We start from the raw sequence: 13,598 nt of genomic DNA, 5'->3' as shown, positions 1-13,598 counted from the left end.
GCTGGAGAAGGCAATGAGTAAATCAGTTCACTACTGCTGGTGAGCTTTTGCTGTGTGCTCATGAAACGTGTCCAAGTCTGATCCTGGATTGTGCAGGGATCGGAGGGGTGTGTGCAGTTGTGCTTTATTGAGAAGATTCTGCAAGTCAGGGAATAGGGCCGACACCTGCTGAGGGCATTTTGCTCCCTGGAACCACAGCATTAACCACACCTTGGCTATGGTGGAGATCTATCATATTCACAGCTGTCCATCACCTTTTGAGTAGTTTTTTCCATATTTGGGGATATCTGCAGGTAATGAGTCCCATCTTCCCAGTATTAAAGTCAGAATTCAAATTTCCAGACTCCCTTGCAGCTAGGATTCACCATATGATCTGGGCTCTGACTCTCTGATGTTCTCCCCCTCCACTTGAGGTTTGATTCAGAAATGGGTAGTATGAAAATGTGGGCAGTGCCTGGAGCTTCCGTTTCGGCCGACATGGATGACAGCAGAGGCCTCAGCTTTCAGAGGTGGTGGTGAGGTCCGGTTCCCAACTCAGAAGTGGTAGAGGTGGTGGCAGGAGGGGCTGCAGTAAAGTTGAGGTCCTGTTCTCCAGAGCCTGGTAGCAGCAGCCACAGTAATACCAGTTTCCCCCCTTGGGATGATGCTACCACACAGTTTAGGGCATCATTCTGGAAACTTTACCTCAGTCCTGTTTCTCAGCCCTCCAAATGATTCTTTATTCTTCAGGGTAAGATCTCCTGTCTGTAATCCCCAGCAAGAGTGGATTCTATTGTCAGCAACTGAGAACCCACCTGATGTGCTGGGTGAACCAGGAACACCTGACTCTAAATCCATGCCTCAGTACCACGCTGCCGTCTGAGCCATTTCTGCAACACAGAGTGTCTGCCTGGGCCTCATCCCCTATTTCCTTCTTAAGTCAGGTGCAGAGAGGGATGGAAGGCAAGTGCTCTTCTCTGACTCCCACCATCCCAGGAGCTTCTAACAGAACAAGAATGCTCTTCTTCATTGAAGTTTTATAACCAACACTTTGTGCAGGGCAGGTGTTCAGTAAATGTTTGATGAATGAATAGGCGAGTATACTATAAAGTTATACCCAACTGGGTCCATAATCCAGACTTGCACTGTCTATCACGGTACCCACTAGCCAGACATGCCTACTGACCACTTAAAATGTGGCTAGTGCCACTGAGGGACTGAATTTTTATTTTATTTCAATTCATTTAAATTTTTTAATTCATACCTCATTTCATTTTTGGAAAACTTTCAGCTTGCTTAATTTGTGTTTGTAAATGTACTTTTTCAGCTATAAATTTTATGAAGGCTAAGTACAGATCAAATATTTCCAATGAAAATTTAGCACATTTTTGATACAAATCAAGATGTGCTGTAATTGTAAAATACACACCAGATTCCAAATACCTTATGAAAAAAGAATGTAAAATATGCTATTAATAAGTTTTACATTGGTTACATGTGGAAATTATAATATTCTGGATATATTAGGTTAAGCAAAATATATCATAACCTGACTTCACCTGTTTCTTTTTACATTTTTTGATGTGACTACTAGAAACTGTAGGCTTCACTATGTGGCTTTCACTGTATTCTGATGGACAGCTTGGATCTGACATTGGCATGAATGTCAGTCGCAGGCAGATGAGGTCCCAAGGACATGTGTTACCTATGGGCACTGGAGCCTCTAACCTTGCAGACCTGGACACAACCTTTACTGTTCATTCTCCTCCCGGCTCTAAACACAACAGGTGGAAGTTTAGGCATGGGCTTCTGCAACATGCATAAGAGAAGTCACAAATTTGGTGTCTTTAGGGACCAGGGAGGTAACCTACTGGGGAAAGGGCTGGAGGTAAGGCCACAAGCAGTGACCAATTGCTCTATTTAAAGGCAATACACAAAGAAAACTCCCTAAGTGGATCATCTGTGTGCCATCTCTGCACAGGCCCATAAGACCAAAAGAGGCCCTTGGAGAGCCTTGAACATGGTCCCTTCATCCCAAAGTAGAGACTGAAGCCAGAAGGGAAGAGCCAGGCTAATTAGCACTACAGTCAGGGCTGACCACTAAGTGTCCCGATGCCCCCGGAACATGCCATCTCTTGGCTTTAGGTGCTGGCAAATGTGTGCCAATCAGGTTTGATTTGAGAAAGGAAAGATCCACCTTACAGGCATCAGGGAGCTTGCCACCTACCTCAAGATATCCAAGACTTCCTTTCCCTGCACTGTGAGCCCATTCTGATGGATTAAGGTGGGGGGGACAGAAGGTAGTCCCTCCCATCCTAGAACCCCCCTTCCTCCATGGCTTTTTTTGGCCGCGTTGGGTCTTCATTGCTGCGTGCGGGCTTTCTCTAGTTGCAGCGAGCAGGGGCTACTCTTCGTTGCGGTGGGCAGTTTTCTCACTGCGGTGGCTTCTCTTGTTGCAGAGCACGGGCTCTAGGCGCACGGGCTTCAGAAGTTGTGGCATGCGGGCTCAGTAGTTGTGGCGCACAGGCTAGTTGCTCCGCGGCATGTGGGATCTTCCCAGACCGGGGATCGAACTCATGTCCCCTACGTGGGCAGGCAGATTCTTAACCACTGCGCCACCAGGGAAGTCCCTCCTTCATGGCTTTTATTTACAATTGCAAAAGACTTGAAACTCTTAAAGTGATTTGTTCCAGGGTAGGGAGTAACACAAAATAAAGATGACTCTCGCTGGCATGGAAAGCAAGGAAGAGACAATAGGAGAAAAGGGGAAAACTGTACCAGACTCCAGGGGAGAACGATGCTCTTAGTAGTTCAATCTTGAGCCAAATGAAGAGGGAGAAGGCCAAGGTACCAGCCTGGAGGGACTGGCAGCCCCCAATGCGGTGGGAGGACTAACAGAGAATGGATGGGGTTAGGGGAAGAGGGGAGGGTGAGAGGGCCCCACCCCGAAGGCTTGCTTCTAACAGAAAGGGAAGAGAACCTCCCTGATTTACCACGCTGGAAGCACAATCTACAAAATGCTTCTCTCCAGCCGGCCCCCATCGGTACAATTTTACCACATAAAACCATTCATACCCACATTCAAATTTATCCGTCTGAGCAAAATACAGCTAGTAACAAAGAAAGGCAGTTTTCATATTTTATTATACAATGTTGTCCATCATAGAAAAAGCTTTAATATTTTTAATTAAATACAGAAGAAATTGTTAGTGTTGCCAGAGAGATCATTTGTCTGCCCTTGAAAAAATTAACAACACCTGTTTGCAAACAAAAGGATTGCTTAAATTGAGTCAAATCCTTTGTTCTCTTTTCAGGACCCAGCCTACTGATTTATTTTCTATACAGTGTCTAACAGGCAGTAGGTGCTGAATGAAGAGTTGGGATGTTCTTTAATCCCTATCCTCTATTTCCTGACCCTAAAGTGGATCTTGACTCATGGGGTAAAATCCCCACCCATCCATTCCTAGGGGAGACGGGTGTCTTTCAATAGCCTTTGATACTTAACCGTGGTTTAGAGACACTTACCTGAGGGAAATGACTGAGGATTTCAGAGAAAGAAAGAAACACACAAGGGCAGGTACAGCAAGTAGGTAGAGACAAAAAGATGCTAAGACAAAAAGATGCTAAGACATCTCATCTAAAAGAGAGACAGATTCAGGGATGGAGCCACTGCAGGGGCCAGCGACAGCAAAATGAAGTCAGAGAGACTTAAAACTCACACAGTTCAAGATAAAGAGATTAAAAGGTTGGACAACAATAATAATCTTGAAGTTTCTTTTCAGCTTTGATGTTTTATGACAGAGATAATGGCACAGAGAGCGGAAGACAAGGCAAGGATGGGAGGATAAAGAGACAAAGGAAGTCAAAGGAGACAGGTGGACAGCCAGCTATGACTGTCCATCTTTAGATCTGGCCTTGAACCCCTGTCCTGCTCTCACCTCACACCCAGCACCCTGGGCTCCTTGATGACTCAGCACCCCATGCTCACCGGGCTCCTACTGTAAGTCCAGTCACATCCCCGCCTTCCCCCACCTTAAGATCTCACTCTCTGTAAATCATTTCTCCTACATCCTCCATGATGGTTTCTCACTGCTCCAGCCCGTACTCAGCTCCCTCCCTTCCCAACTCCTAATGCAGGTGCAATTCATACCACATCCACATCCCCTAACCACAGGGCACGTGCTGCTGGTTTAGCGTTTGTCCTCAGCTCCTACGAGGGCATCTTGGTTCCCACAGGAGAACTGTGGTTTCCACAAGGCTCCAAACCCGACCTCACATATTCCAGGAGTCCCCATGATACCCAGTCCAGTGCCAGGTATCACTAAGTGCTCAGTGAATACTTGTGGACTAACCAGTCCCCAAGGAGTGCCAACAGGGCAGCCTAACAGTCCATTGGTCTATTAAATAGCTTCCCGGAGGCTGGCCACGCTGGGGCCATCTCCTGGGCTCCTGCGCCCCCTGCCGGCCAGGAAGGGATCTGCACGCAGGACGACGCGGGCCGAAAGGGTGGTCCTGACCCGAGGAGGCGTCTGGACTCGCGGTGGCCCTAGGCACCGTCCAAGGGTCCTGATGAGGTCGGTGGGCACAGCCAGGAACTGCAGCTGTTTTCTTCCTAGGTGTAGGGGTACATCCCGGTAGACAGAGCTCCACCCTGCCCCATAGCGGGGCTCTCAGAGCTTCTCATCCAGCTCCAGGCCCTGGTTCTCCTGGGCGACCCAGCAGACCCGGGGTGGGCTGCCGCTCTGCGTCCCCTTCAGGTAGTTCTGGATGACGGAGGCGCAGTCCAGCCGCTCCATGGTGGTCATGAGGTAGTGCAGCTCCTGTAGGCTGCCGTTCTGCTCCTCAAACAGCTCCAGGATGGCTGCCGCGGGGCTGCGCTGGCAGGACAGGAACCTGGCCGGTAGCGTGCGGGGAGGAGGTGAGGGGGAGGAGGGGCTCTGCAGGGAGATCCACCCCCTCCCCCAGCTCTGGTCCTCATCCTGCTCTTAACTGCCTTCCAGGACACTCTGGGATGGTGGGAGGGCCCAGGACTTGAAATCGGAGATAGCCCTGGCTCAAAGCCTACTCCCCTCTAGGCCTCAGTTTGCTCTTCTTACACGAGGGCTTGGGTGAGAGGACCTCTAAGCTCGCTTCCAGCTCTGATGTTCTGTGTTTGCCTTCTCAACCCCCCACCCCCAGCCCAAACACACTCTCCCCTTCCCCCCATCTCAGGCCCCATCCTGCCCACCACTAAGGAAACAGTTGCTCCCAGGCAGGACCCTCCCCTGCTCAAAAACCTTCCAGAGTCTCTTTCACCTACTAACCAAGCCCCCTCCCCTGACTTTCTGGCTTACCCACCACTTGGCCTTGCCCTGTTTTTTCTGACCTCTTCTCTCTGCTCCCATCGTGCAGCTTCCTTCTCACCTTAAACACACCAGGCCCACCACCTCCTCTGCTCCTCCCCCAAAACAGGAAGGTGGATCCCCAGGTGCTTCCCCAGCACCTGTTTCTGAAGCCCTCCTTCCCACCTCCCAGGTGGAGGAGCCCATTCTGCATCCCTCAGTTCAGATTTCTGGTCATAGCTCCCACAAGTCTTTATTATTCTTTTTTATTTAATTGAGATATATAGTTGACCCTTGAACAACACCACTTTGAACTATGTGGGTCCACTTATATGTAGAGTTTTTCAACAGTAAATACTACACTGCTACATGGTCCCTGGCTGGTTGAATCTGTGGAGGCACAACCGTGGATATGGAGGGCCGACTATAAGTTATACTACGATTTTCGACTGCATGGAGGGTCACACCTCTAACTCCCACATTGTTCAGGGGTCAACTGTAATTGACATAAGTCTTCATTATTCTTGCTTCAGCCATTTCGCGTCTCTGTTTTCAACTTGCTATGCAATATGGGATACATACAGTAAGGTCAAAGGAGCACTTGCCTTGATTTTTTTTAAGCTCTCTGTATCCCTTACTAGAGGGTGACCTCCTTGGTTCTGGGACCATGTCTCATTCATCCCGTGTCCCAATGCTTAGCATAGTTTTTCCAGGACTTAGAAGGTGATTTTAAAGTCTACCCTATTTTCCAGATCCAACTCTAGTCCCATCTCCTGGGCGAAGTCTTCCCTGACCACCCGTCATCCTCCGGGTGCTGAGGCTTGGCTCAGAATTGGTCTACTGATCTCTCTTGAGACCATGGCTGCGCTGTCCCCACTAGTGCCAGGCACTCAGCTACATGCTTTATACACATTATCCTATAGTCCGCCATTCTGCCCCTCAGGGCACAGCATGTCAAGCACTCAGTATGTACCAATGACTTACATGTCAACCGATCCATTTTTGAATATTTATTGAACCAATATTTATGTATTGAACACCAGCCATGAGCCAGGCATCATTCTAGGTACCAAGAACAGTGATAAAATAGAAAGATGTCCAAAGCCTTCCTGTGGAGTCCCTTTCACTTCCCCTGCTCCTCTCCCCTGGCCTTTTCCTCTCTCACCTGCCGTTTCCTCTCCTCTTTGTAGCCATGAGAACGAGGACTGCTCGGCCCAAACCAATGAGATCATTGTCAATGAAATCAACCCTGTTCTGAGAAATAGGGTGGGGAGTAGCCGCTCCCTGACTTTTAAGTCACTCTTTTGTGAATGGTCCAGTCTCCAAGGGGTCCTGAGAACACCTATCCCAGTCCACCCTCCCCCACCCACCCATGCACACCTCATCCCTCTTACCGGATTTTCATACCACAGAGCCCCAGGTGGGAGGCCAGTCGTCGCCAGTCATTGCCAGTGACGCTATTTGGCTCCAACAACATCTGCAGCCGCTCGAAGAGCTCTGGGGGCAGCCTGAGGCAGGGGGAAAGGGTGGCCTTGGAGGGGAGGATCAAGAGACCCAGCCTGGTTCCACAGACACCTCAATGCCATGCTCGCCCTGCAAGCCCAGGGGCAGGAATCCCAAACATGCCCCGGGCAGCAGCTCAAGCGACCACCACTTCACCTGTTGCATGGGGGTGGCTGGGTCACAGCGGGTGGCGCTGTCCAGGATTCTTCCTCCGATGCCTGGAATCTGAGGATTTCCATGTACTTGGTCTCCAAGCCCTGAGCCAACAGAGGGGCAGGGAACACACTTAGGGATCATGAGACACCCCTCTGAACAAGAAGCTGGGGCACCCATCTCCATGCCTTGTGTCTCTCCTTCAGCCTGTCACCGGAGACACTTAACCAGGAGACACAGTCCCACCCCAATCAACACCCTCTACCCTCTGCTTCCCCAACCTCACAGCCTTCAGCCTTAAGTTTGTTCAGAGCTCTTTGGGACCTGGGACATGAAGACCAAACAAGGTACATCCTAAGACACGAGGAGAAGTCCTGGGTGGGGTCAAGGGCAGGGGAGGTCATCTAATAATAGAGACACTGAACTTGGGCATACGTGCCCCCTTCCTCCATTCCTCCTCTCCTTGGTTCCTCCTCCCCAAGTGATACCCCGAGGGGTATCTGCCTACTCTCCAGTAAGATGCCACATGGTTCCCCAAAGACTCTCCAATCCTGATTTCTTCATGTCTTCCCTCGGGAGAGTGGGAGCTCTAACTCCCATCCCACCTACTCAAGGCCCCCTTCCTGGGTCACTCTCCACCGGAAGATACACAGCACCATCTCTCAGATGTAGACAATCTGTCCAGAAAGAAACCACTTCTCTTTGATGCCCAAGTTCCTCCAGGTTGGAAGAAAGGGTTCATGTAGGGTTTGGTTCTTTTGCCCTCCTGCTAGATTCATCCAGCGATAGACAGGAGAGTCAAAGACGGAGGGTAACTTGGAGGCCAGGCAGTCCCTGCCCCTGGAAGAATGCCCTCCTCACCTGCTTGGTTATGTGATTAGAGCCATACTTCCTAGGCCCCAGACCCTCGCCCACTTTGCCCAGGACTCCCCCAGGGCCTGCCCTTCCTCTGCCCCTCAGCTCCAACTCACATCCTGGAAGGTGTGCATGGTGACAATGATCTCATTGGTCAGTGCTGAGCAGTCCTTGTTCTCATTGGCTACAAAGAGGAGACGTAGCAGGTGAGAGAGGAAAAGGCCCAGGAGAAGACAGCAGGAGAGCAAAAGGGACTCCAATGTAAGGCTTTGGAAATCTGAAGCAGCTGCGTAGCCCCACATCTTTCTCTCTGCAGAGATCTGCTGCGGCCCCTAACCTTTAAGATAGGGTCTGCAGGCATGGCCGAATGAGGAGCTGTAGGGCTCCAGGGTGACCAGGAGGGGAGAGGAGAGGGCAGGAGGTAGACACGGGGCTCCTGGGCTACCTGCTTTTCTCCGGAAGCAGAAGGAGCGGAAGGGGCACTTTCCATGCCAGATGTGCAGATGGGGAACCAGCTGGCAACTGCTGTCGTCCACGTTCTCCCAACCTGGGGAGGGGGCAGAGAGACAGAGGGCCTCAAGAGGGGAGACTTCCACAAGGGCTTAAGGAGGTCACCCTGTGGCAGGCACTGTGCAGGGCGCTGAGGGGAGGGATGGGGAGGGAGCAAAGGCAGGAGGGTGACTCAAGTGGATGGGAGGCCCCAGAGCCTGGGTGGGGACCCTGGGAGCGGTCCTACTTCTACCGGCACACAGACTCCTCCCCCCACCTCTCCACCCTCCCCTTCACCCCCCTCCCTCCCATCCACTAGCCCAGATGCAGCCACGCATGCACCCCTGTCCGACACCCCACAAACACCCTTAGCCCCACTGTCAATTCCCGCAGCCGACCCACAAAGGAACGAGGGAAGAGAAGACTGGGCCTCCCCCTCCGACACCGGCTCCATCCAGGTGGGACAAGAGAAGCCCCTCGCTCTCTCCCTGCCCCTGCTGGTGCAACGCCTCTCCTCTCACCACCCACCTGACTCGGCTGGCCTCCCACGGAAGGACCGGGGCTCCGTGGGCAGCAGAGGGAGGAAGTGGGAAAACCGGGGTCTCCAAGAGGCAGCAGCAAGAGCCAGAGGGCCCCCTTGAAGCTGCTGCCTGCCCAGGAATCTCAAAAAGAAACTCAACGCCCCAGGTTTCCACCACAGGGGAGGCGCAGACCCTTCCCTCCAACGGGCTCCCCGACGCGCCATGCCTGGCCCTGTCCCCCTCACCCTCGGAGATGTATTTGAGTTTCAGGCACTGGTCCCCTCGGGCCCCGGTGAAGTCGAAGAGCTGGCAGGGCCCACGCAGGCGCCCGCCATGCGGCTGCTCATTGGTCACAGCCCACCGCAGGGCACAGGGCGTGTTGTTGAGGAAGTAGACGCGCAGCTGCAGGTGAGACTGCCCGGCGGCCAGCGGCGAGCAGAACACGGCCAGCTGCAGCCACTTCCGGGCTTCCCGGTGCACAGCTGCCTCCAGCACACAGGTGTAGAGGCTGCGGGGAGAGACGGTGGCAGGGACCGTGCACAGTGGGGCAAGGGAGGCTGGGAGACCAGCCCACCTTCCCCCGGGCTCCCACCGCACCAGGGGCCTCTGTGTGGGCTCCCAGGCGAGGAGAACATTCCAGGGCATGTAGGGAAGAACTGGGGTGGAGGGGTGAGCTAGGGGGAAGGAACGTGAGTCATGGCACAGCGACTGTCACTGGGTCTGGAGAAGAGCCAGCGTGGGAAAGAAGGACGCTGGGCTCAGGGCCACCATGCATCGCCCTGCTCTGGTCAGTGGGTGGCAAGGAGACTGGGAGGCAGAGGGACCTAAGACCCTAGAGAGACATAGCTAAGGACAGGCGTGCCATGGGCTAGAGTCTCAGAGAACTGGAGAGGCAAAGTGCCCTAGACAGCTTGGGTACAGTCCTGAACTGGGGCACAGGGAAGAGACAGACAATTTTAGAGACAGAGGTGGAGATGGGACAGGCCCCATCTAGACACAGGACCAGGGTTGGGCCAGACCCTTCTAGACAGGCAGAGGGACCACGGTGGGACACACGGTCCTGGATGGGGTTGGAGCAAGATAAGCTGCCACAGGCACCAGGACAGAGGGACTGGGGAAGGACAGGGGGACACGGGGTTTGCAGGCCTTCTTGGACAGATAAAGGGGCAGTCCCCTACAGAGAGGTGAGGGTCAGGCAGACAGAGAAAGGGGGCAGGAAGTACAGGCTGATGGGCTGCTGCCTACCTGAAGTGGGAGAGGTGGATGCGACATTCATCCCGGGAGATGTGGTCTCCCGGCCGCCCCAGCGGCTTCCAGGCCTTGGCATCCAGCAGGGTCGTGTTGCTGCTGTAGGTACGGGCCTGACTGGGCTGCTGGGCACAGTGCTTGAAGGTGAGGGTGCAGGGCTTCAGGAAGGAGGCCCCATGGGGGCCACACGCCACCACGGGGCTCACCAGCCCCTGGGCTCGGGACAGCGACGGGGCGTCTGACAGATCCCACACCAGGATCAGTGCCACCCGCTCCTGGCGGCCCACAGACACAGCACCTGGGGAGGGGGAGAGCTGAGATGGGCCCAGCAGGCAGGCACAGCCCTGCGGCAGAGGAGGCCAGGCCAGAGTGGGAGGGGAGGTGGGGCGGGAGCCCAGGAGCAGGCGTGCAGCAGGGCACGTGGAGAGGCAGTGCGGAAGGAGAACAAGGTGACTGTGACTGACTTGGGACGTGACCCTGAGCAAGTCGCCCCCTCCTCCAAGGGCTGCTGCCAGCTCACTCAGGGCCTTGTGTGAATTTGCAAAAGGTGCTCTTCCTCCAGACATCTTACTTCCCTTTATGGGAGAATCGTCATAACACACTGTTCACTAAAACAAGGCCCTGTACCTCCACCTGCCACAAAACTGTCATAAAAAATATGTAATGTATCCATCTTTGGAGTCAAAAACGTCATACTAAACATAGAAGCAATTTTCAAAATTATGAAGGTGTCTCTGAATGGCGCTCCCTTGGAGTTGGTGCCCTTGTCCAATGTACAATGTGAACAACTGTACGCTAAGAAGGAAGCCGGGTGCCGTTACCTGGCGGGATGAGCAGGGAAATGCCCGTATCCTGGAGTATCAGGCAGCCACCGCGGTGGTCCACCTCTCGAGCCGAAAACACCAACAGCTTGTGCATCAGCTGTCGGATGACAGTCTGGCCTTTGGTGGGCGTGTGCAGTTCCTGGTAGAAGGCGGCCATCTCCTGCAGCGAGGCTGGGGGCGCCTCCCCGGAGGACTCACTTTCAGGTAGGGGAGTGGGATGGGACGCTGGCTCCTCTTGGCTTTCCAGCTTCCAGCAGGCGCCCAGCAGCCGGCGGGGACAGCGCCATTGAAGGCACTGGGCCAGAAGGACAGCACTTGCCACTGGAACCCCCACCAGCAGTAGGAACTGGGCGAGTTGGAAGGAGCCCTCATAGGAGCACATCCGCCTGGTCACTTGATGCTGCCGGTTCCCCTGCACCCCTGTGCCAGCGGAGGCCAAGGGCCTGGGGGAAAAGGAGGTCAGTGTCAGGTAAGCCTTTTCAAGGTCGTGGAGGCTAAGACTTGACTTCTAAGCGGCTGCAATGAGGGATCAAATTGTCTTCATCCCAGTGCACCCATGCACCTCGGTCAGATCAATTTCTTTAACAGAAATTAATTTCTTTATTAATTTCTCTCCCTCTCTCTCTTCCTTAAGAAACTGCCAGGCTCCCCATGACCTAGTACATCAAATTTCTCTCTCATGAGACAGAAAGAGCTTGGGTTTGGAGTTAGAGAATGTGAGTCACCTTGGTCACTGCCTGAGTGAGCTTGTCCTATTGTTTAATGTGCTTCAGTTTCCTCATCTGTCAAAACAGCTCCTTGATCTACATGGGCTGACATAGGAAAATCTTAAAGTAGAAAAGCAAGTCACAAAGAGCTAGAGATCCTCTGATCTCATTAATGTAAACAACAAGACTATATACAGCTGTAGCTACCTATTTATGGGTGTATAGATGTCAATGATAGAGAAAGGTCTGGAGCAGTGCTCTGTAATAAAAATATAACGTGAGCCACAGATGTGGCTTTCTTTTTAAACTTTCTAGGGGCCACATTAAAAAAGTAAAAAGAGGAGCTTCCCTGGTGGCGCAGTGGTTGAGAGTCCGCCTGCCGATGCAGGGGACATGGGTTCGTGCCCCGGTCCGGGAAGATCCCAAATGCTGCGGAGCGGCTGGGCCCGTGAGCCATGGCCGCTGAGCCTGAGCGTCTGGAGCCTGTGCTCCGCGGGAGAGGCCGCAACAGTGAGAGGGCCGCGTACCGCAAAAAATAAAAAGAAAAAGTAAAAAGAAACAGGAGAAATTCATTTTGGTAATATATTTTATGTTACCCAATATATTCAAAATATTATCATGTCAACAGGTAATCAATATAAAATTACTGGGATATTTCACATTCTGTTTTCTTACTAAGTCTTCGAAATCCGTGTGTATTTTACACTCACAGCACATCGCAATTGGGATTCTCTTTACTTCAAGGACTCAGTAGCCACGTGTACTAGTGATTCCCGCCTTGGACGTGCAGGTCCGGGAGGACACACCCCAAACTATTCCCATCGGTCATTACTGAAAGATGAAAAATTAGGGGACTGGAAGGTGTGAAAGAGGACATTCTATTTTCTTAAACTCTTTTTTCTGTACTCTTTGAATCCCCCCACCAAGCGTGTCTGTATATTAACTTTGTAATTCTTTTTAAAAACAAATAAAAGTGAAAAAAAAAAAAAACCCCAGCCTCTCAGAGTGATGGTGAAGATGGCATGAGATCATGTGGAAATCATTCTGTAGATGATAAAACCCTGTCCAAATATGTTTGTTTATTTATGCCCCTCCTTTTGCCAGAAAAGTTGGAGCGTAGTTCACAGGGATATGTGAAATACAAGAGTAACAAAAGTTAAAAGTGGAAGCAAAAAGAGGAAGAAAACCAAAGGTGGGGGCCTCCAGTGAGGCTCACCCGGTTCCCAGCATCAGACTGGGGCCTTCCAGCAACTTTCCCGTGAAGATGTCAGCTCTTCCCCAGGCCCTCTGTGATCCACTGCCTCCCCCTCCTACTTTCCCTCTTCCTCCCTTAATTTCCAACCTCCCCACCCTCCGGCAAGACCAGACTCCTCACAGCTCATTAATTCTAGCCTCTGGCCTTTGGTCCTGCTGTTCTCTGTTTCATGCTCTCCTCACCTGCCTCATCTACCTGCCTGGACCCCTCCTGCTCAGGAGTAACTGCCACCCACCTTCCCGGCCCCCATTCACCAGCCCTTGACAGTCTCGCCCTCTGAAATCTCTCACTGCTGCCTCCCACCATACTAAGTAACTCTTTTTTTTTTTTTTTTTTTTTTTTTTGCGGTACGCAGGCCTCTCACTGCTGTGGCCTCTCCCGTTGCGGAGCACAGGCTCCGGACGCTCAGGCTCAGCGGCCATGGCTCACAGGCCCAGCCGCTCCGCTGCATGTGGGATCTTCCCGGACCGGGGCACGAACCCACATCCCCTGCATCAGCAGGCGGACTCTCAACCACTGCACCACCAGGGAAGCCCCTAAGTAACTCTTGACCATATGCTGTCACGTGTGGCTTTCCCACTCAAATGAACAATTTCTGAGCACCAGCTGTGGACCAGGAACTGTGGGAAGTTCAGTCCTGCCAACAATGATGTCTTATTCGGCTCTCACGGAGCTTCTGAGGGCATGGGGTTCATTTACTCCGAGGCTGAGTTCTGTGAGACACCATATCCTCCTTCAAAGTC

General features: G+C 52.5%; 1 protein-coding gene across 1 annotated transcript; it reads right to left on the bottom strand.

Moving 5' to 3' along the window:
* Nucleotides 1-4,649: 4,649 nt before the first annotated feature.
* Nucleotides 4,650-11,275, bottom strand: UNC5CL (unc-5 family C-terminal like; the record flags this gene model as incomplete). Its single annotated transcript, XM_079934581.1, has 8 exons — nt 4,650-4,872; nt 6,695-6,808; nt 6,960-7,060; nt 7,928-7,995; nt 8,257-8,358; nt 9,067-9,329; nt 10,067-10,367; nt 10,891-11,275. The coding sequence occupies 8 exons, from the start codon at nt 11,273-11,275 to the stop codon at nt 4,650-4,652; spliced, it is 1,557 nt and encodes a 518-aa protein (XP_079790707.1).
* Between the last annotated feature and the right edge of the window lie 2,323 nt (nt 11,276-13,598).

This window comes from Stenella coeruleoalba, assembly GCF_951394435.1.
Source record: "Stenella coeruleoalba genome assembly, chromosome: 10".
Taxonomy (NCBI): domain Eukaryota; kingdom Metazoa; phylum Chordata; class Mammalia; order Artiodactyla; family Delphinidae; genus Stenella; species Stenella coeruleoalba.
Note: the sequence above shows the minus strand (reverse complement) of the source record. Positions and strands in the feature narration are given on the sequence as shown.